At 39.4% G+C, this 25,415-nt stretch overlaps 1 protein-coding gene across 2 annotated transcripts in view; it reads right to left on the bottom strand.

The window, feature by feature from the left end:
• Positions 1-25,415, bottom strand: part of poc1b (POC1 centriolar protein B) — a 103,135-nt gene that overhangs the window by 17,139 nt on the left and 60,581 nt on the right. The window contains exons 10-11 of one of the 2 annotated variants that reach the window (XM_072268163.1): positions 23,848-23,934; positions 21,088-21,981 (exon numbers count right to left, since the gene is read on the bottom strand). In XM_072268163.1, coding sequence (XP_072124264.1) covers positions 21,880-21,981; positions 23,848-23,934 — 189 coding nt within the window. In that variant the 3' untranslated portion in view covers positions 21,088-21,879. Of the gene's footprint in view, positions 1-21,087; positions 21,982-23,847; positions 23,935-25,415 lie in introns of those variants that run through there. The other variant, XM_072268162.1, reaches the window with a different exon arrangement.

The raw sequence follows: 25,415 nt of genomic DNA, 5'->3' as shown, positions 1-25,415 counted from the left end.
CAATACAACATAAGCAGGCCAGCTATCAGTCAGTGCCTATAAAAGCTTTAGATCATAAAGCTCCAGAATAGAGAAAGATTAAAGATTTGCTTTATTTGTTACATGTACATTGAAATATACAATGAAATGTGTCGCTTGTGTCAAATGAAATTAGTGAGGATCGTGCTGTGGGCAGCCTGCAAATGTCGCCATACTTCTGACATCAATGTAAGACATAGGAGCAGAATTAGGCCATTGAGCCCAATGATTTATTATCCCTCTAAACCTCATTTGCTTGCCTTCTCCCTGTAACCTTTGATGCCTTGACTGTCAACCTCAGCTTTAAATATACCAAATGATTTGGCTCCATGACTGCCTGTGGCAATGAATTCCACAGATTCACATCCCTCTGGCTAAAGAAATTCCTCCTCTATTCTGAGGCTATGCCCTCTGGTCCTAGATTCCCCACGATAGAAAACATCCTCTCCACATCTGCTCTGTCTAGGCCTTTTAACATTAAAAAGGTTTCAGTGAGATCCCACCTCCTTCTTCTAAGCTCCAGTAAGTACAGGTCCAGAGCCACCAAATGCTCCTCATACATTAACCCTTTCAGTCCTGGAATAATTCTCATCAACATCCTCTGAACACTCTCCAATGCCAGCATATCTTTTCTTAGATAAGAGGCTCACAATACTCCAAGTGTGGTCTGACCAATGCTTTATAAAGCCTCTGCATACATCCTTGCTTTTATATTTGAGTTCTCTCAAATAATGGTAACAATGCATTTGCCTTCTATTTATAACGCTTATTCTACATTCTGTTTTTCTTTTTAGTAATACTACTTGTGTACAACATGTTGGCACGTACGTAAAAACTTTTCATTGTGAACCCTGTCTGTACTTTCTGCTGCATGAGTAAACCAGCCAGTAAAAGTCAAATACCCCACCCACTTTAGACATGCTTTCTTCTCTTCTCTTCCAATGGGTAGAAGATACATAAGCCATAAAACATAGGGGCAGAATTAGGCCATTTGGCCCATCAAGCCTGTTCTGCATTCTATCATGGTTGATTTATTATCCATCTCAACCCTATTCACCTCTCCTCCCTGTAATCTTTGACACCCTGAATAATCAAGAAACTTTCAACTTCCAGTTTACATATACCCATTGACTTGGCCTCCACAGACATCTGTGACAATGAGTTCCACAGAATCACTACCTTCTGGCTGAAGAAATTCCTCCCCATTTCTGTTCTAAATGTAGAGTACTGTATAAAAGTCTCAAGCACATGCAAAACAATTCTGTAAAGTGAAGACGCTTTCAAAAATAATGAGAAACTTCTAAATATATTTTAAAATTTACTTGAAAGAGCAGTAAACAGTAAAAATGAAATCAAATCAATATTTGTGGTAACCACCCTCCATTTTTAAAACAACATCAATTCTCTAAGGTACACTGCCATGCAGTTTATTAAGAAGAAGCCTGAAGGCACACACTCAGCGATTCAGAAACAGCTTCTTCCCATCTGCCATCCGATTCCTAATGGACATTGAAGCTTGGGCACCACCCCACATTTAAAAAAAATACAGTATTTGTGATTTTGCACGCTTTTTAAAATCTATTCAATATATGTAATTGATTTATTTATTATTAAGATGTTTTATTTTATTTATTTTTTTCTACTACTGCTAAGTTAACAAATTTCACATCACACGCTGGTGATAATAAACCTGATTCTGATTCTGGTAGATGCTCCAAACATCTTGCAGAACTTGCCACAGTTCTTCTGCGCACTTTGGCTGCCTCACTTGCTTCTGTCTCTCCAGGTAATCCCAACCAGCCTCAATGATGTTGAAAACAGGGCTCTGTGAAAGCCATACCATCTGTTGCAGGACTCCTTTATCCTTTTTTTTTGCTGAAGATAGTTCTTTATGACTGTGTGTTTGGGGCCATTATCCTGCTGCAGAATGAAGTTGGGAATGGTCAGACGTCTCCCTGATGCCATTGTGTGAGAATTCGCTTGTACCTTTTAGCATTGAGGACTCCATTAATTCTGAATAACTCCATTTGCCTAAATGCAGCCTTGAACCTGCGGGGAACTTCTATGGTGCTTCCCTGTTGGCTGTAGGCACTCACCCACATTACACTTTCCAGATCTTCTATGGACAAACTGCCTCCTGTTTGCCCCCAAAATTTCAAATTTTGATTTGTCAGTCCAAAGCACTTTTGGCCATTGTTCAGCATCCCAGTCCTTGTGTTTTTGTGTGTAGATGAGTTGCTTGGGTTTGTTTCCACTTCAGAGAAGGCCTTTTTGACAACAACTTTTCCATGAAGATTGCTTCTGACAAGACTTCTCCGGACTGTAGAGGGGTGTACTTGGGTTCCAGTGGTTTCGGTAAATTCAGAGCTGATAGCAGTGCTGGACCTCTTCCAATATAGAAGATACATCAGTTTGATATATCTCTTGTCTGCTGCAATCAGTTTCCATGGAAAACCACTGCTTTCTGGTCCGCAACCTTGCCCATTTCTTTGTGCTTCTTCAGAAGAGTTTGGACAATACAACTTGAAAACTCCAGTCTGCTGCAAAATTTCTGGTTGGGAGAGACCTTGCTGATGTAGGATGACCATCTTGTGTCTTGTTGCTATGCCCACTCTTGCCATGGTGTAAGAATTGATGATTTGAAGGTTACACTGTCACATCTGACACATCCTCGCCTTTTAGTTTGGATGTCCTTAGCCATGTTTGATTCCTTCTACACTCATTTCTGTTTCAGTTAATCAGTTTAGTTCAGTCAACTCATTATGTCACAGACTATTAGCATCCTGTTTGTTATCTTTGTTTAATTATGCACTGGGCTATATACCTACAAAGTAATCAAGTTGTTCATTACTTAATACGTTACTTTATTTAACAAAATACAAAAATTTCTATGTAACATTTAATTTTTTTGGAAAATGAATGTTTGGAAATCTAAAATTTTCCCTTTTCTACAGATGCACTAATGCAGAAGACAAAAAATGAACATGTAAAACAAAATTTATATAAATAAAATTTAGGTTGCCTAAGACCTTTGCACAGTACTGTATGTCCCTCTATTCTGAGGCTGTGCCCTCTGGTCCAAGACTCACCCACTATCCACTCTATCTAGGCCTTTCAATATTCAATAGGTTTAAAGAGGTCCTCCCTCATTCTTCTAAACTAGAATGAGTACAGGCCCAGAGCCATCAAATGCTCCTCATATATTAACCCTTCCAGTCCTGGAATAATTCTTGTCAACCTCCTTCGAACCCTCTCCAATGCCAGGACATCTTTTCTTAGGTAAGTGGCCCCAAGACAGCTCATAATACTCCAAGTGTGGTCCTACCAATGCCTCATAAAGACTCAGTATTACATCCTTGCTCTTATATTCTAGCCCTCTCAAAATCAGTTCCAACATAGCATTTGCCTTCCTTACCACTGACTCAAGCTGCAAGTTAACTTTTAGGGAACCCCGTCCAAGGACTCAGTCTCTCTGCACCTCTGATTTTTGAACTTTCTCCCATTTAGAGAGTAGTTACTCCTTCTACCAAAGTGCATGACCACACACTTCTCTACACTATATTGCATCAGCCACTTCTTTGCTCATTCTTTCAATCTGCCTAAGTCCCTCTGCAGACTTCCTGCTTCCTCAACACTACCTGCCCCTCCACTTATCTTTGTATCATTCGCTAATGTGGCCACAAAGCCATCAATTACATCATCCAAATCATTGACATATAATGTGAAAAGAAGCGGTCCAAAACCCACTTCTGCTGAATATCACTAGTCACCTCAGCCAACCAGAAAAGACCCCCTTTATTCTCATTCTTTGCCTCCTGCCAGTCAGCCAAACTTCTTTCCATGCAGGTAATATCATAAGGTCTTATCTTGTTAAGCAACTTCATGTGCGGTACTTTGTCAAAGGCCTTCTGAAAATCCAAATACACAACATCCACTGATTCTCCTGCCTGTTATTTCCTCAAAGAATTCCAACAGATTTGTTAGGTAAGATTTCCCCTTAAGGCAACGATGTTAACTTTGGCCAATTTTATCATGTGCCTTCAGTATCATGAAACCTCATCCTTCATTATGGACTCCAACATCTACTGAAGTCAGACTAATTGGCTTATAATTTCCTTTCTTTTGCCTCCCTCCTTTTTTAAAGACTGGAGTGATATTTGCAATTTTCCAGTCCTTTGGAGCTATTCCAGAATCTAATGATTCTTGTAAGATCATTACCAACGGTTCCACAATCTCTTCAGCTACCTCTTTCAGAACCCTGGTCTATATACCGTAGTTTGTCTGGTCTAGGTGACTTATCTACCTTCAGACCTTTCAGCTTCCCAAGCACCTTCTCTTTAGTAATAGAAACTACACTCACTTCTGTCCTGACACTCTCAAATTCCTGGCATACTTAGCATGCCCACAACTTACTATCTCTGGCCCTAACTGTACATCTTTGGACTGTGGGAGGAAAGCAGAGCACCTGGAGAAAACCCAAGAGGTCACAGGGAGAATGTACAAACAGCACTGCACAACATTGCAAACTGCATAAAGTTTACTCCATGTTAATAAATTGGATTAATAATAGTTCTGTTAATTTCAACCTCTTGTAGTAGATGTCAAAAATATAATATATGAAAGAATAATTTATAGAAGTTTCCTAACAAAAATGCTCTTAAATGATTTGTAAGTTTTATTAAAACTTCATATGGAGCACTATTTCTGTGATTAATAGGTAAAGTGTAAATAAGACACAGGAACTGAACAAGGCACAGTCACAGCTCGTAGACTTTGTGGGATTGCTTCTGAGTCAGAAAAAGAGAAAAACAAGACACAATGCATGCTTGATGTATCAACACAGGAAGCTATTACCACAGTATTACCAGCCGGATGTCATGCAGGAAATTAAACTGGTAGCTTCTGTAAATATGATATCACAGTGATCTGTCAGTAATTGATTAATATTGTTTCCTGTCAGGCATAAGTGATGATTCTCACTGTGTGGTAGTGACACAGTAACTTGTGTTTCTGAAACAATAATTAAGCACCATTCTGTCTTCACAGTTCAGCACCCAAGCAAAGAATTCTGATAGCTCAAAGATCATTTCATTCAGAAAAATGCTCTTGGTAGAGCAAACTTTGCAACTTTATTATAAAACTCATTCATGGGCACTAGCCTCCCCACCATCGAGATCACTTTCAAATGGCGATGCCTCAAAAAGTCTGCATCCATCATCCTCACCATCTAGGACATGTCCTCTTCTCATAACTACTGTCAGGGAGGAACATAGAACATAGAACAGTACAGCACAGGAACAGGCCATTCGACCCACAATGTTGTACTAGACCAGCTAGAAAACAAATCAAAAACACCCAAACACTAATCCCTCCTATCTACACCATGTCCATATCCATCCATCTTCCTTATATCCATGTGACTACCCAAACGTTTCTTAAAAGTCTCTAATCTATTTGCCTCTACCACATTACAAGGCAGCGAATTCCAAGCATCCATAACTCTGAGTAAAAAACTTACCCCTCACATCCTCTTTGAACCTATTCCCTCTCACCTTCAACATATGCCCCCCAGTATTACACATTTCAACCCTGGGAAACAGATACTCTCTGTCCACTCTGTCTATGCTTAGGAGGTGCAGGAGCCTGAAGACACACACTCAACAATTTAGGGACAGCTTCCTCCCCTCTGCCGTCAGATTTCTGAACGATCCTATGAACACTACTTCACTATTTTACTGCTTTTGCTCTCGTTTTTGCAGTACTTATTTTATATATACACTCAGTGGCCACTTTATTAATTCTAATTTAGAAATACAGTATGGTAACAGGCCCTTCAGGCCCAACAAGCCTGCGTCGCCCAACTACAACCATGTGGCCATTTAACCTAATAATCCACACATCTTTGGAATGTGGGAGGAAACTGGATCACCCGGAAGAATTCCACGCAGTCATGGGGAGAACGTGCAAGCTCCTCACAGACAGGGTTGGGAACTGAACCTGGGTCACTGGCATTGTAAAGCAATACGCTGCTACACTAATGTGCCACATCTGCTTGTTAATGCAAACATCTAATCAGCCAATCACGTGGCAGCAACACAATGCATAAAAGAATGTAGACATGGTCAAGAGGTTCAGTTGTTGTTTGGACCAAATATCAGAATGGGGAACAAATCTGACTTGAATTTGACTATGGACTGATTATTAGTTCTAGATGGGGTGGTTTGAGTATCCCAGAAGTGCTGACCTCCTGGGATTTTCACATACAACAGTATCTAAAGTTTACAGAGCATGGTATGAGAAACAAAAAAAACAAAGAATGGCAGTTCTGTGGGTGATAATACCTTGTTAATGAGAGAGGTCGGAATAGTTCAAGCTGACAGGAAGCTAACAGTAAGTCAAATAACCACTTGTTACAGTAATAGTGTGCATAAGAGCATCTCTGAACGCACAACATGTTGAACCTTGAAGTGGATGTGCAGAAGACCACTTTGGGTTCCACTCCTGTACCTAATAAAAGATGGCCACTGAGGGCAGTTTCATTCTCAGGATTTGCCTAGAATTAGCAACTAGAGAAGTGGTTTGTTCACCACACCCTAGAAATTAATATCACAAACAAGAGGAATTCTGCAGATGCTGGAAATTCAAGCAACACACATCAAAGTTGCTGGTGAACGCAGCAGGCCAAGCAGCATCTCTAGGAAGAGGTACAGTCGACGTTTCGGGCGAGACCCTTCGTCAGGACTAACTGAAAGAAGAGCTAGTAAGAGATTTGAAAGTGGGAGGGGGAGGGGGAGATCCAAAATGATAGGAGAAGACAGGAGGGGGAGGGATGGAGCCAAGAGCTGGACAGGTGACTGGCAAAAGGCATATGAGAGGATCATGGCACAGGAGGCCCAGGGAGAAAGAAAAGGGCGGAGGGGGGAAACCCAGAGGATGGGCAAGGGGTATAGTGAGAGGGCCAGAGGGAGAAAAAGGAGAGAGAGAAAAAGAATGTGTGTATATAAATAAATAACGGATGGGGTACGAGGGGCATTAGCGGAAGTTTGAGAAGTCAATGTTCATGCCATCAGGTTGGAGGCTACCCAGACGGAATACAAGGTGTTGTTCCTCCAACCTGAGTGAACACCTACGCTTTGTCTGCCAGAGAAAGCAGGATCTCCCAGTGGCCACACATTTTAATTCCATGTCCCATTCCCATTCTGATATGTCTATCCACTGTAAAGATGAAGCCACACTCAGGTTTCACACTTGTAAAGGCATGAAAAAGACATTGTCCCACCAACATCGCACACACATGGACGCAAGCAAACGCACACGCCAAAAAAAAAAAGAAATACAGTGTGGAACAGGTCCTTCTGGCTCAACAAGCCACAGCATCCAGTAACCTACCTATTCAACACTAGCCTAATCATAGGACAATTTACAATGACCAATTGACCTACTAACCAGTACATCTTTGGACCGTGTGAGAAAACCGTAGCACCCGGGGGGAAACATGTGCACACGGGAAGGACGCTGGAATTGAATTCTGAACTCCAATGCTTTGAGTTGCAATAGCATTGTGTTACCTGCTGTGCTAATCCTTATCTTTAATCTACTGAATATCAAAGCAGTAATAAGAGATTTGAAATCTTTTCACTTTGGAGGTTAAAAATACAGCAGCTGGAAATACCTTTGCATAGCTAAGGTCCACAATGTTGCTGTATACACAAAGAAAGAAAGTACTTCTAGCAATAGCAGCACTGCTTTCCCTTTATTAGATGTGCACTTACTCAGAGTTTTTCAGAGGTAACCAGGACAGACATGTAGACACAGTGAGAGAGATGCAAATTTGGCAGAAGGGTTAGAGAGCAGCTGAAGAGAAAATTTGAATCATTGTATTAGGACCTAGAACACATTGCTTGAAAGGGTGGTGCAGAAAGAAACCCTCATGGCTTTTAAGTAGTACTCAAGTGCTGTCACCCAGAAGTCTACAGGATGAGTGTTGTGAGATGGGTTTCAGTTGGATAACTTCTTTTCAGCTCATGAATACAACACCCTGAATGATCTAGTCTTAAATTTCTATGATTCTACACATCAAAATGGAAAGGGCAGGGAATGAAAAGTCAGAAAAAAACCTTCCACTGTAAAATCTTAAAATTAAATGAATTACTCAATTAAGAGCAAGATTAATTTTGTATTTTTGCAAGAATCATGTTTCTAGAGGGCCAACAAAATAGTGATCTCTATCTTACATTAAGGTGACTTGTTGCAAATTAAATATTCTTCAAATACATTGAGTTCTGCACACTCTTAAAAAACAGGCTGATGAATAAGGACTTTTCCCCCCCCACAATAAATACAGAAAATTCAGCTTCACAACTATATTTCAAAAGAAGCACACAGTAAGAAAAGGAATCATTGCCACAGGAAGCCGATAATCATTTTTTTAGTTTTTAAACTGAAAGAACAACAAACCAAAATCAAATCACTCAGAAATGGCAAGGTTAAGACACTACTTTCAGTGAAAAATGAAAAGATACCAAAGGTGAGAAACACCCCAACAGGAAATACTCTAACACAACTGACACTAAATATAACTGCACAGGAAGGATAGCATATAAATTGCAGAAATTCTTATCAAGCCAAAAGCAGTCAAAAATAGGAAGGGGCAGTATACTTTAAGAGTGGAACATTTGAGAAATGCATGGAAATATTGCAACAGCCCCCAAAACATTGGTATGCAGGTTTTCTATAGTTAGCTGTACAATGAATAATTTTACTTCTCTCAAATTAATGATTTAGAACATACTTTTCAATAATTTACCACTTCCCCAGTGGTTAGGCTAGAGAATTTTAAACTCCTGATATTTCTCTGATAAAACAAAAGAAAAATCTCATTTGATCCCTATGCCATTAACTGCAATTAACGTATGCATTGTGGATTTGAGGGCTAATATTTCGCAATATGAAGAGTACAAAGATTGTAGATCAAAACAATTTTTTATACATCTCACATTTCAAAATGTGAGTCCTTATGCAAGCAATTTAACCACTCAATGTGTGTGTAAATTGGCTGTTCCTTTGTATGCAACAGTAAAATTCCACTAAAAATATCATTCATTATTCAGTGGCTACATTATTTATTATCAATACTAACAGGGACCAAATATTATCCAGAAAACTCCATTTGCCTCTGTGAATCTAATAACTCAAAAAAATATTCAATGATGTACTGGACAACTGTTGGGTGATAATTTTAGTAGCTTCTGCAAAACTCTTCAAAACCAGTTCTCATGGAAAAGGCATCTGAGTTTAGTAAATCATCTTTAATGTTATCAGGAAGCTCATTATAGTCTAAGCGAACCAAGTGACACAAACACTCTCCTGTCAGCACCATATAGATACCATTTCCTGTGTGGTAAGTCTGCAGCCACATACCTTGGGGTGCATTTCTCCCTGAAGGAAGCTACTTTTAAAACAGGAAGAGAGAAAGGAACAGTTGCTGCAGACTATGCAGCTGAAGACTTAATGCACATTCTTTGAATGCCTCACATCAGCTACAGGGAGCAGTGACACAAGGTATCTCAAGATGGAGATGCTATTACAGATACTAACAAGGGCTATTTGTAATTTCTCAGAGTTAGGTCAGGGGAGGCTGGTATCACAGGAAATGAAGGAACAGGAATACAGTTTTGGAACTTGATCCTTGCTTAGTTTCTCAAATAGCAAAAAAAAATTTGTACTGAAACTGCAGTGATTAGAATTAGTGTTTTGTTATACAAACTAGTGCATAAAGATGCAAATAGTTGAAATCTTAAAAGGATTCCCGTTTAGGGAATTAGTATCTTTACGGCACGGACTAGAAGGGCCAAGATGGCTTGTTTCCGTGCTGTAATTGTTAATTGTTATAAATGCCACACCTGCAACAATAAGGAGATCTTTAAACTAAGGTTTAGGTCATGAGAAGAATAAATTACAGAACAATGTTTTAAAAGAGTTAAGAGAAAGCACACACAAGCAACATACTGACCTGCCAAGTGGTGGTGCTGAATGTTACACCAAAATACAGAAGACTGTCCTCTGGAATGATTCCATTTAAATACAAACATCAAACACTTCTTTCAACAATGCCCCACAAAAATTTCTTCTGTCTATCAGCAAACAAGAGACCAAGTACAGATTGTATACTAGAAACCTGTACTCTTTATGCAGTTTGATAATGTTCAACATTCTAACTGGTTGCATCTGGTATGGAGGGGCCACTACACAGGATCAGAAAAAGCTGCAGAGGGTCGCAAATTCAGCCAGTTCCATCACTGGCATGAGCCTATTCAGCTTCAAAGACATCTTCAAAAACGTGACATCCATCATTAAGGATCCCCTTCACCCAGGACATGCCCCTTCTCATTGCTAACTTCAGGGAAGAGGTACAGGAACTTGAAGACTCACACTCAATGTCTCAGGAATAGCTTCTTCCCCTTTGCCATCAGATTTCTGAATGGACAATGAACACTATCTCACTATTTTTGCACTACACATTTAATTAAAGATGTTAATATATATTTCTTATTGTAATTTAGTTTAAAAAAATGTATTGCGCAGTGTTGCTGCCACAAAATAAACTCATTTCATGACACGTCAGTTATATTAAACCTGATTCAGATTCCATCTGGTGAAATATTAAAGCCTATATAACAATGTTCTGCATTTATTCAGACCCCAGTCATTTTGTTGAGGTTGAGGGTGTTGGAAGCTTCAAGTTCCTAGGAGAGAACATCACCTGTCTGGTCCAACCATGTAGATGTTACCAAGGGCACACAGTGGCATAGCCGTTAGCACAACACTATTACAGCTTGGGCACTGGAGTTTGGAGTTCAATTCCTACACTGTCAAGGAGTTTGTGTGTTATCCCCTTTACCATATGGGTTTCCTCCCACAATCCAAATATATACTGGTTAGTTGGTTAATTGGACACTGTAAATTGTCCTGTGATTAGACCAGGGTTAAATGGGTGGATTGCTGGCTGGGGTAGCTCATTGGGCTGGAAGAGCCAGTTCTGCACTCTATCTCTAAAAAAATAAAATTTAAAGAAACCTATACTTCCTTAAAAGGCTAAAGAAATTTGGCATGTCTCTGTCATCTCTTACCAATTTTATCACTGCACCATAGAAAGCATCTGGATGCCCAATGGCGCGGTATGGCAAGTACACTGCACATGACCACAAGAAACTCCAGAGTTGAAGACACAGCTCAGCATATCACGGAAGCCAGTTTTTCTATGGACTCTGTCTATACTTCTTGCTGCCTCAGTAAAGCAGGCAGCATATTAAAAACCATACACATCCCAGACATTCTCGCTTCTCCCCATCGAGAAGATACAAAAACCTGAAAACACTCAATACTGGGCTAAAGGAAAGCTTCTACCTTGCTGTTATTAGCCTATTAAATAGTTCCTAGTATAATAATTTGGTCTCGACCTCACAACCTACCTCATTATGATCTTGCATGTTACTGTTTACTTCACTGCACTTCTCAGTAGCTGTCACACTTTATTCTGCAATGTTATTGTTTTACCTTGACCTACCTCAATGTACTGTGTTACGATTTGATGTGTATGAAGGGTATGCAAGACAAGCTTTTCACTCTATCTCAGTACATGTTACAATAATAAATGAAAAACTAAAACAATGTAAGAATAGTCAGAAGTGGGCAAACTAATGGAGAGGATTCTTAGCGACAATTTATGAGCACTTGGAGAAGCAGATTCCTACAACTTGATGCATAAAAGAATAAGGTCATAGTCGAGAGGTTCAGTTGTCGTTCAGACCAAACATCAGAATGGGGAAGAAATATGATCCAAGTTACTTTGACTGTGAAATGGTTGTTGGTGTCAGAGAAGGTGGTTTGAGTATCTAAGAAACTGCCGATCTTCTGGGAGCTTCACACACAACAGTCTTCAGAGTTTACAGAGAATAGTGAAGAAAACAAAAATAACCAGTGACTGGCAGTTCTGTGGGCGAAAATCCCTTGTTAATGAGGTCAGAGAAGAATAGCCCGACAAATTCAAGCTGACAGTAACTCAAATAACGACAAGTTATGACAATGGTGTGCGGAAGAGCATCTCTGGATGCACAACATGATGAACAATGAAGTGGATGGGCTGCAGCAGCAGAAGACCATGAACATACACTGACTGGCCACTTTATTAGGTACAGGAGGTACGTTCTAAAGTGGCCACTGAGTGTATATCGACAACTTCTTTGGTTTTTATCTGGATTCCAAATATCAATCCTGTTCCTTTTTTTAATACCTTTGCTGGACGTCTTGAGGGAGGTACTTTACCAACCTCCCTGGTTTGTATTCAAGCAAAGATTTTTATTATTGTCATTTTATCTCCCAACCTGTGCATACTAGACCACGGCAGAAGCAAATATGTGGTCACAAATTTCACAGGTTAGTCACGTACCTTTTCATTGAAGCTACATTGACAATTAGCATATCCCTATCTTGCAGGAAAACCATACAAAAACTGCACATCCCTTGGATCCAGACACTGTTACATGACCCTTTGCCAAATTGGGATGTTATATTGAAGTTACACAAGATGTCGGTGAGGCTGAATTTGAAGTACTGTCTGCAGTTCTGGTCATCTACATACAGGAAAGTTATCCATAAGACAGAGGAGCAGAATTAGGCCCTTCAGCCCATCGATTCTGCTCCACCATTCCATCATGGCTGATCCCAAATCCCACTCAACCCCATATACCTGCCTTCTCGCTGATGCCCTGACTGAACAGGAAACCAGCAACTTCTGCATTAAATAAACCCATGGATTTATCCTCCACCGCAGTCCATGGCAGAGCATCCCACAGATCCACTTTTCCTCCTCACCTCTGTTCTAAGAGGCCGCCCCTCAATTTTGAGGCTGTGCCCTCTAGTTCTGGATACCCCCACCATAGGAAACATCCTCTCCACATACACCTTATCTAGTCCTTTCAGCATTTGGTAGATTTCAATGAGACCCCCCTGCATTCTTCTAAATTCCAGTGAGTACAGGCCAAAGCTGCCAAACTCTCCTCATATGTTAACCCCTTCATTCCTGGAACCATCCTTGTGAACCTCCTCTGGGCACTCTCCAATGACAACACATCCTTTCTGAGATACAGGGCCGAAAACTGTTGACAATACTCCAAGTGTGGCCTGTCTAGTGTCTTATAAAGCCACAGCATTAGCTCCTTGCTTTTATATTCAATTCCCCTTGAAATAAATGCCAACATTGCATTTGTCTTCTTTACCACAGACTCAACCTGTAAATTAACCTTCTGGGAGCCTTGCACAAGCACACCTAAGTCCCTCTGCACCTCTGATGTTTGAACCTCCTCCCCATTTAGATAATAGTCTGCACTATTGTTCCTTTTACCAAAATGCATTATTATGCATTTCCCAACACTGTATTCCATCTGCCACTTTTTTGCCCATTCTTCCAACTTGTCTAAGTCCTGCTGCAATCGCATTGCTTCCTCAGCACTACTATCCCTCCACCTATCTTTGTATCATCTGCAAACTTTGCCACAAAGCCACCAATTCCATTATCCAAATCATTGACAAACAATGTGAAAAGTAGCGGTCCCAATACTGACCCTTGAGGCACACCACTAGTCACTGGCAGCCAACCAGAAAAGACCCCCTTTATTCTCACTAGCTGGCTCCTGGCTATCAGCCATTCCTCTATCCATCTCAGTACTTTTCCTGTAACACCATAGGATTTTATCTTGTTAAGCAGCCTCTTGTAAGGGACCTTATCAAATGCTTTCTGAAAATCCAAATAAATAACATCCATTGACTCTCCTTTGCTCACCCTGCTTGTTACTTCCTCGAAGAACTCTAACAGATTTGTCAGGTAAGATTTCCCTTTACAGAAAAGCCATGCTGACTTTGACTTATTTTATCATTAGACTCCAAGTACCCTGAAGCCTCATCCTGAATAATAGACTCCAACACTTTCCCACCCACTGAGGTTAGACTAACTGGCCTATAATTTCCTTTCTTTTGCCTTCCTCCCTTCTTAAAGAGTGAAATGATATTTGCAATCTTCCACTCCTCTGGGACCATGCCAGAATTGGGTCATTCTTGAAAGATCATGACCAATGTATCCGTTATCTCTTCAGCAACCTCCCTCATGACTCTGAGATATAGTCCATCTGGTCCAGGTGACTTATCTACCTTAATTTTTCAGTTTGCCTGGCACTTTTTCCTTTCTAATAGCAATGGCACTCACTCCTGCTCCTTGACACTCACTGACCTGGCACACTGCTAGTGTCTTCACAGTGAAGACTGATTCAAAATATCCATTAAGTTCATCTGCCATTTCTTTGCTCCCCATTACGATCTATAAAATTGGAAGAGTGCAGAGAAAATCTACGAGGACATTGTTGGGACTTGAGTTTTAAGGAGAGATTGAATAGGATAGGACTATTCCCTGGAGTGTTGGGGGATAAGGGGAGATTTAATAGAGTTATACAAAATATTGAGAAGCATAGATATGGTAAATGCAAGCAGGCTTTTTCCCACTGAGGCTGGATGACACTAGAACTAGAGGTCATAGATTAAGGGTGGAAGGTTAAACTACTTAAGGGGAACCTGAGGGGAAACTTCTGCACTTAGAGGATGGTGCAAGTGTGGAACAAGCTGCCAGCTGAACTAGTAGACTTGGGTTTGACTGCAACAGTTAACAGGATTTTGGATAAGTAGGTGGATGGGAGGGGTATGCAAGGTCTACGGTCCAGGTGTGCGTCAATGGGACTGGTCAGAATAACTGATTGGCATACACTAGAGCGAAAATCAGAATGTTTAATATCACTGACATGTGCCATGAAATTTATTGTTTTGCTGTAACTAGACGGGCTGAAAGGCCTATTTCTGTACTGTAGATCACCATGTCTATATCTGGCTACAATGGTGATGACACTGCAGAACAACAATGGTGATGACACTGCACAACAACAGGAATTCTGCTGATGCTGGAAATTCAAGAAACACACATCAAAGTTGCTGGTGAACGCAGCAGGCCAGGCAGCATCTCTAGGGAGAGGTACAGTCGACGTTTCAGGCCGAGACCCTTCGTCAGGACTAACGAAATGTCGACTGTACCTCTTCCTAGAGATGCTGCCTGGCCTGCTGCGTTCACCAGCAACTTTGATGTGTGTGACACTGCCAAACTCAGCTTTAAGAACACTGCTCATTATTCCAACTTGTTCTTATGGCAGTTTGCTTTTTAACATGGTCAATTGGTTTCGGTATACAATCAATATGAACCCCTTTATTGTCCGCATTCTGGTGCCTTACTCTTGTTGAATCCCTTACGGATTCTGCATCCTCATTCCATTTGGGCAATGTTCAATGCACGATTGACTAGACCTGACAAGTCTAAAAGCCTGTTGAGAATGAGGAATCCTTTGGTTATGTGAACCCCGTAACTGAGACAGTGGCTGTGGTCATCCTATATTACCTGAATCAAGCCTCTTAAGGACAGCTGGCTTTGATTTATGACTGCCATTGTTATGAGAATCAAAATAACGAAATTTTAGCAAGCCTAATTTCCCCAGAAATGATTATAAGCAAAATAGAGTCAGGGGTTCTAGAGCACAGAAACAAACCTTTTGGCCCACGTAGTCCATGCTAAACTATTATTCTGCTTAGTCCCAACAAAATGCTGGCAAAGTAAAAGCAGATATTTGGCATTAGGCTACAAATGGTTCTTACAACAGAGTAATCATATTTACAAGGTTCATTTTTAAGATTTTTGGCCAAGTCATATCATCATAAAGTTCACCTAACAATTGGTGTTATACATCATACTGCACTTATGCAGTTAAGATGGGAATTTGAGATTTGGGGATTAAATCACATTCAAAAGTATTGCTTTACAAGAATTAAACTCCAATTCTGTATCCTCTAAATACTTTCTAAGGTGGCAGACAGAGTAGCTGAATTGACTTAACTCAACAGAATTCCTGTGACCCACTGCAAGCTCCTGCTCTACTCCAGGACTGCAAAGCCACTCTTTGTCTATACTGCTGTTGGAGTTGCCAATTTCCTGCCCTTCCATGGGCAATGGTTTGCAATAAAATATCTGCTTCTCCATTAGCTGGATCTCGAGCACTGGATTTTGTAGTTGCTGGAGTATGAACAACCCCCTTGAATCTATTTTAATGTGAGGCTAGTGACTTAACTCTTGCTGTAACTGATTGGGTCAGAAACATACCCCTTTCCCAGGTGAAAAATGGGAACATTCATAAACCCCTTGGGGTATGCACTACATTAAAGTTGCTGCATAAATGCAAGTTCATATCACCATAACAATGGATCTACTGCAGCAGATTTTCAGTATTTCCAATCTTCTACCAACAAAAAATTTGAACTAGGGCCATTTAAAAGAGCTAATTCAGGATGGAGGATCGAGCTATTCAGCATGTAGTAGATGAAATAGACTCTCCAAGAGATGGCTGATAAGAAAATAGTAATGATGTTGACTATTATTGCCCAATTTCTGTATTCTTAGTGCAATAAGCTCTTTTGCAAGATCATCTTTAACTGTGAACCACAGGGTAATGCTTGGTGCTCTTTATGTACTTCATATGGAGTTCTTAACTCTGTCTGTGCATGTGTCAGCATCCACCACCACACCAAACCCACACTCTTCTGGGCTTCTGACGCACATTCTCTAATGGACTGCTTTGGTTAATAACAATACTATTCTTTATGTGCACTGCTAGTCAGATGTGTAGCTAAAGTTACTGAATGACTTGGTGATGAAATCCCAGCATCATAATAATAATAATCTGGCTTCACACCAGAAGTTAGCTTTATTGAAAGATCATGAACTCCATTTTTGTCATCACAGAACTATCTGGCCCATTGAATATTTTGAAAATCTGCTGTTTTTATTTACAAGGCCGCTCCAGGGCAGCTGGAAACTTACATTCAAGTAAATAAAAAGCTAATGTCAGTAATGGTGACACAAAATAACTGACCCTCATAAAACCCACATGGGTGACTGAGAGCCCTGCAATTGAAATCTATTCTTGCCTGCTCTGACCAAATCCACAACAGAGGCCTTTGAAGTAGTCCAACAAGCCACTTAATTCAGGAGCAACCAAAGACGGGCAATAACTGCTTATGTTGCTACTATTATGGACTAAACCAACCAGTGTATGAAATAAACAAAAATCAAACTGAGCACATGGTTGCTAGGATAAAAAAAAGAAAAAGAAATGGAAGGAAAGAAATTAATAAATAATTGCACTATTTAACTATTGAGTGAAATTCTAGGGTTCAGACTATCACTGGCTTTACTACAAAACAAAGTCATTTTAAAATCTGAATATTTTGATTTGAAAGGCAATGCTGCAGCATGTTCTTTCTGAACAACCCATGTGAGGAAGGATGAATATTGGGAAAGGAATGACAAACATTCGAAATCAGTTTGAGCAAACTGGGTCCCAAGGTCATAGGTTAATTGTATATTAATACTTTCTTTAATTTTCACCAACAACAAACTAAATAACACTGGCTAGGCATTCCCAGTCTCTAAAGGTACATTTTGACAAGGCCCCTAGTTTGTCCTGTGGATTCTCATATAAACAATTCTTTTCCTGGGACTCACAAGGCAATTTTTTAAAATTCTAAAATTGTAAGCTTAGATCTGAATCCAAGTTGCTGGAAGTAAAACAATAAATACAGTACCTATAAAAATTATTCACCCCCCCCCCCTTGGAAGTTTTCATGTTTTATTGTCTTACAACATTGAATCACAGTAGATTTAATTTGGCTTTTTTGATACTTATCAACAGAAGAACTATCTTGTGTCAAAATGAAAACAGATCTCTACAAAGTGATCTAAATTAATTATAAACATAAAACACAAAATAATTGATTGCATAAGTATTCACCCTCCTTTAATATGACAAACAAAATCATCACTGGTGCAGCCAATTGGATTTAGAAGTACATAATTAGTTAAACAGAGATCTGCTTTTGGAGACCTGCATGCAGTCAAGATGTTTCAATTGATCTTAGTAAAAATACACCTGTATCTGGAAGGTCCAACTGCTGGTTTAAGTCAGTATCTGGCAAGAACTACACAATGAAGAGATAAGAACACACCAAGCAATCCTGCGAAAAGGTTATTGAAAAGCACAAGTCAAGAGATAGATACAAGAAAATTTCCAGGTCACTGAATATTCTTTGGAGTACAGTTATGTCAATTGTCAAGAAATGGAAAGAATATGGCACAGCTGTAAATCTGCTTAAAGCAGGCCGACCTCAAAAACCTGAGTGACCGCACAAGAAACTGATTAGTGAGGGAGGCCACCAATAGACTTAGGACAACTCTGGAGGAATTAAAAGCTTCAGTGGCTGAGATGGGAGAGACTGCGCATATAATTGTTACCTGGGTGCTTCACCAGTTGCAGCTTTATGGGAGAGTGGCAAAGAACTGTTGAAAAAAACTCACATGAGATCTTGGCTAGAGTTTGCTAGAAGGCATATGGGAGACTCTGAAGTCAGGTGGAAGAAGATTCTATGGTCTGTTGAAATCAAAATTGAACTTTTTGGCCACCAGACTAAACGCTATGTTTGGCATAAGCCAAACATTGCACATCAACAAAAACACACCATTCCTACCATGAAGCATGGTGGTGGCTACATCATACTGTGGAGATGCTTCACTGCAGCAGTCCTTGGAAGGCTTGTGAAGGTAGAGGGTAAAATGAATGCAGCAAAATACAGGGAAATCCTGGAGGAAAACCTGATGCAGTCTGCAGAACTGCGATTTGGGAGAAGATTTGTTTTCCAGCAAGACAATGACCCCAAGCATAAAGCATAAAGCCAAAACTACACAGGAATGGCTTAAAAACAACAAAGTTAAAGTCCTGGAGTGGCCAAGTCACAGTCCAGAACTCAATCCAATAGTGAATTTGTGGCTGGACTTGAAAAGGGTTGTTCACTCGTGATTTCCATGCAATCTGGCAGAGCTTGAGCAGTTTTGTAAAGAATGGGGAAAAATTGCAGTGTCTAGATGTGCAAAGCTGATATCTTATCCACACAGACTCAAGGCTGTAATTGCTGCCATGGATGCATCTACTAAATATTAACTTGAAGGGGGTGAGTAGTTATGCAATCATTTATTTTGTGTTTAATAATTGTAATTAATTTAGCCCAATTTGTGCAAATTTGTTTTCACTTTGGTAAAGAGTCTTTTCTGTTGATCAGTGTCAAAAAAAGCCAAATTAAATCCACTGTGATTCAATGCTGTAAAACAATAAAACATGAAAACTTTCGGGGGGGGGGGGGAGTGAATACTTTTTATAGGCACTGTATGTCACAATTTCTTTGGCCAATGTAATCAGATCAGACCTTCAACAAGCAATTTAGTATTGGATAAATTGTAAAGTATGCATAGGGATTAGCTGGAAGATAGACCATTGATTACAAAACCTGGTGTAATATATTTTGGAAATTTTCTTCATATTTAGGCCCAATATTTTTGTAATATATTAATAGCATTTCTTTTTGATTTGCTTCTGATTTCTTCAAGTACACACAGATACGGTAGATGCAGTAAATGTTCGATAGTATATTCTTTTTGAAACTCCAGCATTATTGGATATTTTGTTCCTTCATTGTTTGGTGTAAGCATTAACCTCGTTTAATGGCAAAGTGCTGTAAATAGGTTTGCAGAACGTTGAGCAGGATATTAAGCCGTAGGTCCTGTTCTCACATACAGTAAATTTAGTGAAACTGCAAATACTGTTTGCTGCTCCAATAACCAGCTGTCAGGGATTAAGGTATTATCTAAACTACATAAAATTAAGTAAAGCAAGAAGCAATGGAAACTTCAAAGCACAAGGTTACAGACATTTGGTGTGCTGAAAATTCTAACCACGATTAAAGGTTGAGCACCATCTAAAGGACAAGAACAAAACTACAATATAGCCGAACAAATTTGTTTATCACAATCTCATGGGAAGAAGCAATTTTCAAATTTCTAGACTCTACCTACCGCTTATCAATTAAAGCCTGAAGTATATTCCATATTTTTAAAAAAATCATGATGATTAATCAGCCCTTAAGTGTTTAATGTAAAAATGAACTCATACTTTATATTAAAAGTTTGAAAGAATTATACAAAATATAATAGTTGTCAAACATCCAATTACAAAACTTTCATCTGAGTTATACAGCACAGAAAAGGATCTTTCAGCCCATTATGTCCATGCTGACCCCTTTCCCAGCTATACTCATCCCTTTTGCTTACATTAGGACCATATCCTTCTATGCCTTGCCTATACAAGTATCAGTCTAAGAGTCACATGGTGATTGCATTTGATTCCACACCTCCTCTGACAGCACTTTCAAATAGCAACCACTTTCTGTTGGAGATGGGGGAGATGGAAATAACCTCTCTGGTCCCCTTCAACACTTCTATGCCTCAACTTAAAACCTAAGCCCTTTTATTTTTGATACCCTTACCATAGGAAAATAATTTTGACTATCTACCTCATTTGTGCAGCTCATAATCTTGACTTTTCCTCGTTCAGAGAAAATAAGCTCAGTCTATCCAATCTCCCCATAATTAAAGTCTTGACATCTCTGCAACATTATGGAAAATCTCCTCAGCACCATCTTCGATGCAATCACACGCATCATGATACTCTAAGAATGGCCTAACATTGTATTGTTGCAACATGATGTCCAACTCTTCCATGCTCCTACCTATGAAGGCAAACATACCATATGCCAGCTTCACCACCTTATTGACCTGTGTTGTTACTTTCAGGAAATATGGACATGGGCCTCTTGGACTCTAGTCATCAACAGTCTTTCAGAGGACCTGCCCTGGCCCAGCATGCAAGTGCAATTACGAAGAAAGCACAGCAGTGCCTCTAACTCCTTAGAAGTTTGCAAAGATTCAGCATGGCATCTAAAACTTTGACAAACTTCTATAGATGTGTGATGGACAGTATACTGACTGGTTGAAACACCAGTGCCCTTGAACAGAAAATCCTACCAAGGTAGTGGATTCAAAGTAAAATTTATTATCAGGGTACATACAGGTCATCACATACAACCCTGTGATTCTTTTTCTGTGTGCACACTTAACAAATCTATAGAACAGTAACTGTAGACAGGATCAATGGACAACAACCTATGCAAATATAAATAAACAGCAATAAATAATGAGCATGAAATTACAAGATAAATAGTCCTTCAAGTGAGACCATTGGTTGTGGGAACACCAGAATAAGGAAAACACCAGTAGAATGAGTGTAGTTACCCCTTATTTTTTCAAGAGCCTGATATTTGATGAGAAGTAATTGTTCTTGAACCTGGTGGTGCGAGTCCTGAGGCACTTGTACTTTCTAACTGATGGTAGCAGTGAGAAAACAGCATTGCCCGGGTGGTGGAGCATCTTTGAAGAATCTATTCTACAGCAACATTTCATGTAGACATGGTCAATGGTTGGGAGCGTTTTTACCCGTGATGTGGATTCGGGCCAATCCATCACTGGTAAAGCCATCCCATCACTGAACATATCTACACAGAGTGCTGTCACAGGAAAGCAGCATCCATTATCAGGGACCCCACCACCCAGGTCATGCTCTCCTCTCACTGCTGCCATCAGGAAGAAGGTACAGAAGCCTCAGGACTCACACCACCAGTTTGAGGAATGGATATTACGCCTCAACCATCAGGCTCTTGAACCAGTGGGGATAACTTCACTCAATTTCACTTGTCTCATCACTGAACTGTTCCCACAATCTATATCTTATGTCCCGATATTTATTGATTATTTATTTATTATTCTTCCTTTCTTTTTTATTTGCACAAATTGTTGTTTCTTTGAAAATTGGTTGCTCGTCCTGTTGGGTGCAGTCTTTCATTGATTCTATTAATGGTTCTCGGATTTACTGAGTATGCCTGCAAGAAAAAGAATCTCAGGGTTGTATACGGTGACATATGTACTTTGATAATAAAATTACTTTGACTTAGTGCCTGAGCATTCATTGTATGTGTCCTACCCTATCCAACTTCCCAAAACATATTGCTTTGCAATTATCAGGATTAAATTCCATATGTCAATGGTCAGCCTAACTTTCTTTCTACTGTAGTCTTAAACAACATTCCTCACTATCCATAACATCAACAATTTTCATGTCATCCATAAACTTACCAATCATACCTTTATATTTACATCCAAATCATTGATATACATATTATAAACAGAAAAGGCCCCAGTGCTGATCCTTGCGGTACACAACTAGCCACAAACCTCAAAATAGGAAAAACATCTCTTCATTACTGCACCCTTCTATTACCAAGCCCATTTTGGATCTAATTAGCCAGCTCACAATATGATGATTTTTTTCTTCTGCCTCGGTTACGCACTGCCAGATTCTGTTTGGGTCAAAGTAGCCCAGCTGAATGTAGCCCATCACAATTAGTTCAGAAAACTCTAGGACCGGGGAATATCTCAACTCTTCTGTCATGCGCATTGTTAATGATGATTTGCAAAATCTGGTTGAGTGAAGGTTTATCTGATTGTGTACTTAATCTTTGATGGAAGCTTAACTCCGATGTGGAAATGATACCACTTCTATTTGTTGATTTTGGGCAGTACTTGTTACAAGTACAGCTACAGTAAAATCTACAGTTATTATAAAATGGCAGCATACTTCAGTAATGAAGAGCTGAACATACTGTAAAATTTTAGTGCATAAATTGACTTCTGGTTTATTAAGGTGGCACATGCAAAGATAAAGTAATCTTTTGATCCTTGAAACACTACAATTTATGGATCTTAATCTTTTTTCTACTGAGATGTCAGAAGCAATATTTTTATGATAAAATTAGATAAGACAGTTTTCACCCAATTTGGTGAAAAGATGAAGTCACCAGGAACATAGAAATCAGGCAGCATTTATGGAGGGGAATAAACCTTCATCAAGGTCTCAACCTGAAATGCTCACTGTTTATTCCCCTCCATGGTTCCTCCAGAATAAAGATAAAAGAGTAGCTTTATATATATTTGCTTTTTGGGTATTTTGTTCATGTGTTGCTCAAGATTTCCAGCGTCTGCAGATCTTCATGTATTGAAGATGAATTCATCACTTCATTTCCAAGCCTTCAATTCTACCCCACACTAATAAGTTTAAAAAAAAATAAAGACACTGGATACATATTGAATAAAACCACGTGAATTCTATCACTCTCTTCCCTTTATTACAGCTCTTTCCATAAGCCTGTTCTACTATTGCCTTTTGAGGCTGAATGTCACATCCAGCCTTCCAACAATCTCTTGCAGTATTCCACTAAGAAGAAGGTGTTAGATAAATGGAAGGCACACACACACTGATTCAGTGACAGTTTATTCCTCTCTCCCATCTGATTCCTCAATGGACATTGAACACTACCTCACTCTTTTATTATTTCTGCTTTTGCACTATTGTTAATTATATTTACTGCAATTGATTTATTTTTTTCATCTATATTATCATGTAATGCGTTGTACTGCTGCTATTAACAAATTTCACGACACATGCCAGTGATATTAAACCTAATTGTGATTCTGCATGCTATTGCACTGCCCGAAAGCTCTAATTTGTTCACTGTGTAACTGAGATAAACGGCTCACCATTGGGTACAGTCACCTAGGCATCATTGACCTCAAGCAATAAAAGGGTATGTTTTCCCATGGAATGCTTAAGTAATGGAGTTAAACCTTGATTCCCTCACCACTCAAGTAAACAATTCACACATATACAGTAAGTAAGATAACAAGCTCACCCGGGGATCAGGGGCAAAGCCTCTCCCAGCGTCCATCACCACTGGATCAGATGTTTGCAAGTCAGCTACATCGGTACTGGGATTAATCTATTTAGTCAAAAATGTCAAAATTAGCCCTGTTATAAAAAAAGCTTCTTTGGAAATGTAAAACAGATAAACAGAACAAAATCAAGTTTGTAAATATAATTTCTTTAACAAGAAGTGCAGTACTTAAGGTAAAAAACATCATTCCACAGTGCAAGTACATTGATTGTTTTGATTGCCTTATGCCAGAAGTTACTGAATATGTTGAACATACGGCCTCAGAATAACCAAATGAACATATAGGCTCTTAATTGGTATTTGTTGCTACAGTGACTCAATGGATAGCCTCTTTCCTTTCAACATATTTGAAGGATATTTAATGGGTATGAGCAGTTCAGGTGCAGTGATAAAGCGGTTGTTACAGAATTCGTATATGGAGAAGTAGACAAATTTCACTAAGGCTGCTGAGGACTTTAAATTTAAATAGTTAAGCACCATGAAGATTATTAGAAGTAGGAGACTACTAGATTACAGAAAATCCACCTGATTCATTGATGTCCTTCAGAATGGAAATCTGACCCATTTCATATCTAAGAACAACAAAGGGACTCGTCTGCCCTCTAAAATGCTAATGCCTAGACAGCACCATTTAAAGGGGAGTTTCTGGGTGTTTCTTTGGATTTCCACAAATAATCTCATGCACAAGATGCTGAAATTGAAAAATTCTGAGGTAGTGCAAAGGAAGATGTCTTCTATTGATAGAAAGCCCTCCAGAGTAACACATACAAAATGCTGGAGGAATTTAGCAGGCAAAGCCCTCCAGATACATTGGTTAGAACGTTGTAACAGCAGAAAGTGCAAAAGGGGAATGCCAGAAGACAAGCCACAAAGGTTTAGATAAATGCCAAAGAGTTATAAGTTCTTGGTCTGGTGGTCAAACTACTAATTTGATCTAATTTTGAAACAACTTTTTGAATGCAGCATCCAAGATTACCACCAGTCCAAATTCTGCATCATCTGTGTCTCCCATTATCTTATGCTTATATCATTTTGACTTTTAGCTTTCGTTGGGTATAGATCCTTTTAAAATGCTGTTCATTAGTAATACACTCAGTAGCCACTTTATTAGGTACACCTGTACGTTAATGCAAATATCTGATTAGCCAATCATGTGGCAGAAACTCAATGCATAAAAGCATGTAGACACTGTCAAGAGGTTCAGTTGCTGTTCAGACCAAACAATCAAAATGCAGAAGAAACGTGATCTAAGTGACTTTGACTGTGGAATGATTGTTGGTGCCAGACAAGGTGGTTTGAGTATTTTGGAAACTGCTGATCTCCCGGGATTTTCAAGCACAAAAGTGTTTAGAGTTTATAGAGAATGGTGTGAAATGTGGGAAAAAAAGCTTCCAGTAAGCAGCAATTTTGTGAGTGAAAATGCCTAGTTAATGAGAGAGGTCAGAGGAGAATAACCAGACTGGTCAAGCTGACAATAAGGCGACAGTAACTCAAATAACCACATATTCAACAGTACTGTGCAGAAG

Source organism: Mobula birostris, chromosome 9 (genome assembly GCF_030028105.1).
Source record: "Mobula birostris isolate sMobBir1 chromosome 9, sMobBir1.hap1, whole genome shotgun sequence".
In the NCBI taxonomy this organism is placed as follows: Eukaryota; Metazoa; Chordata; class Chondrichthyes; order Myliobatiformes; family Myliobatidae; genus Mobula; species Mobula birostris.
The sequence above is the reverse complement of the archived record's forward strand: the minus strand, read 5'-3'. Positions and strand labels throughout refer to the sequence as shown.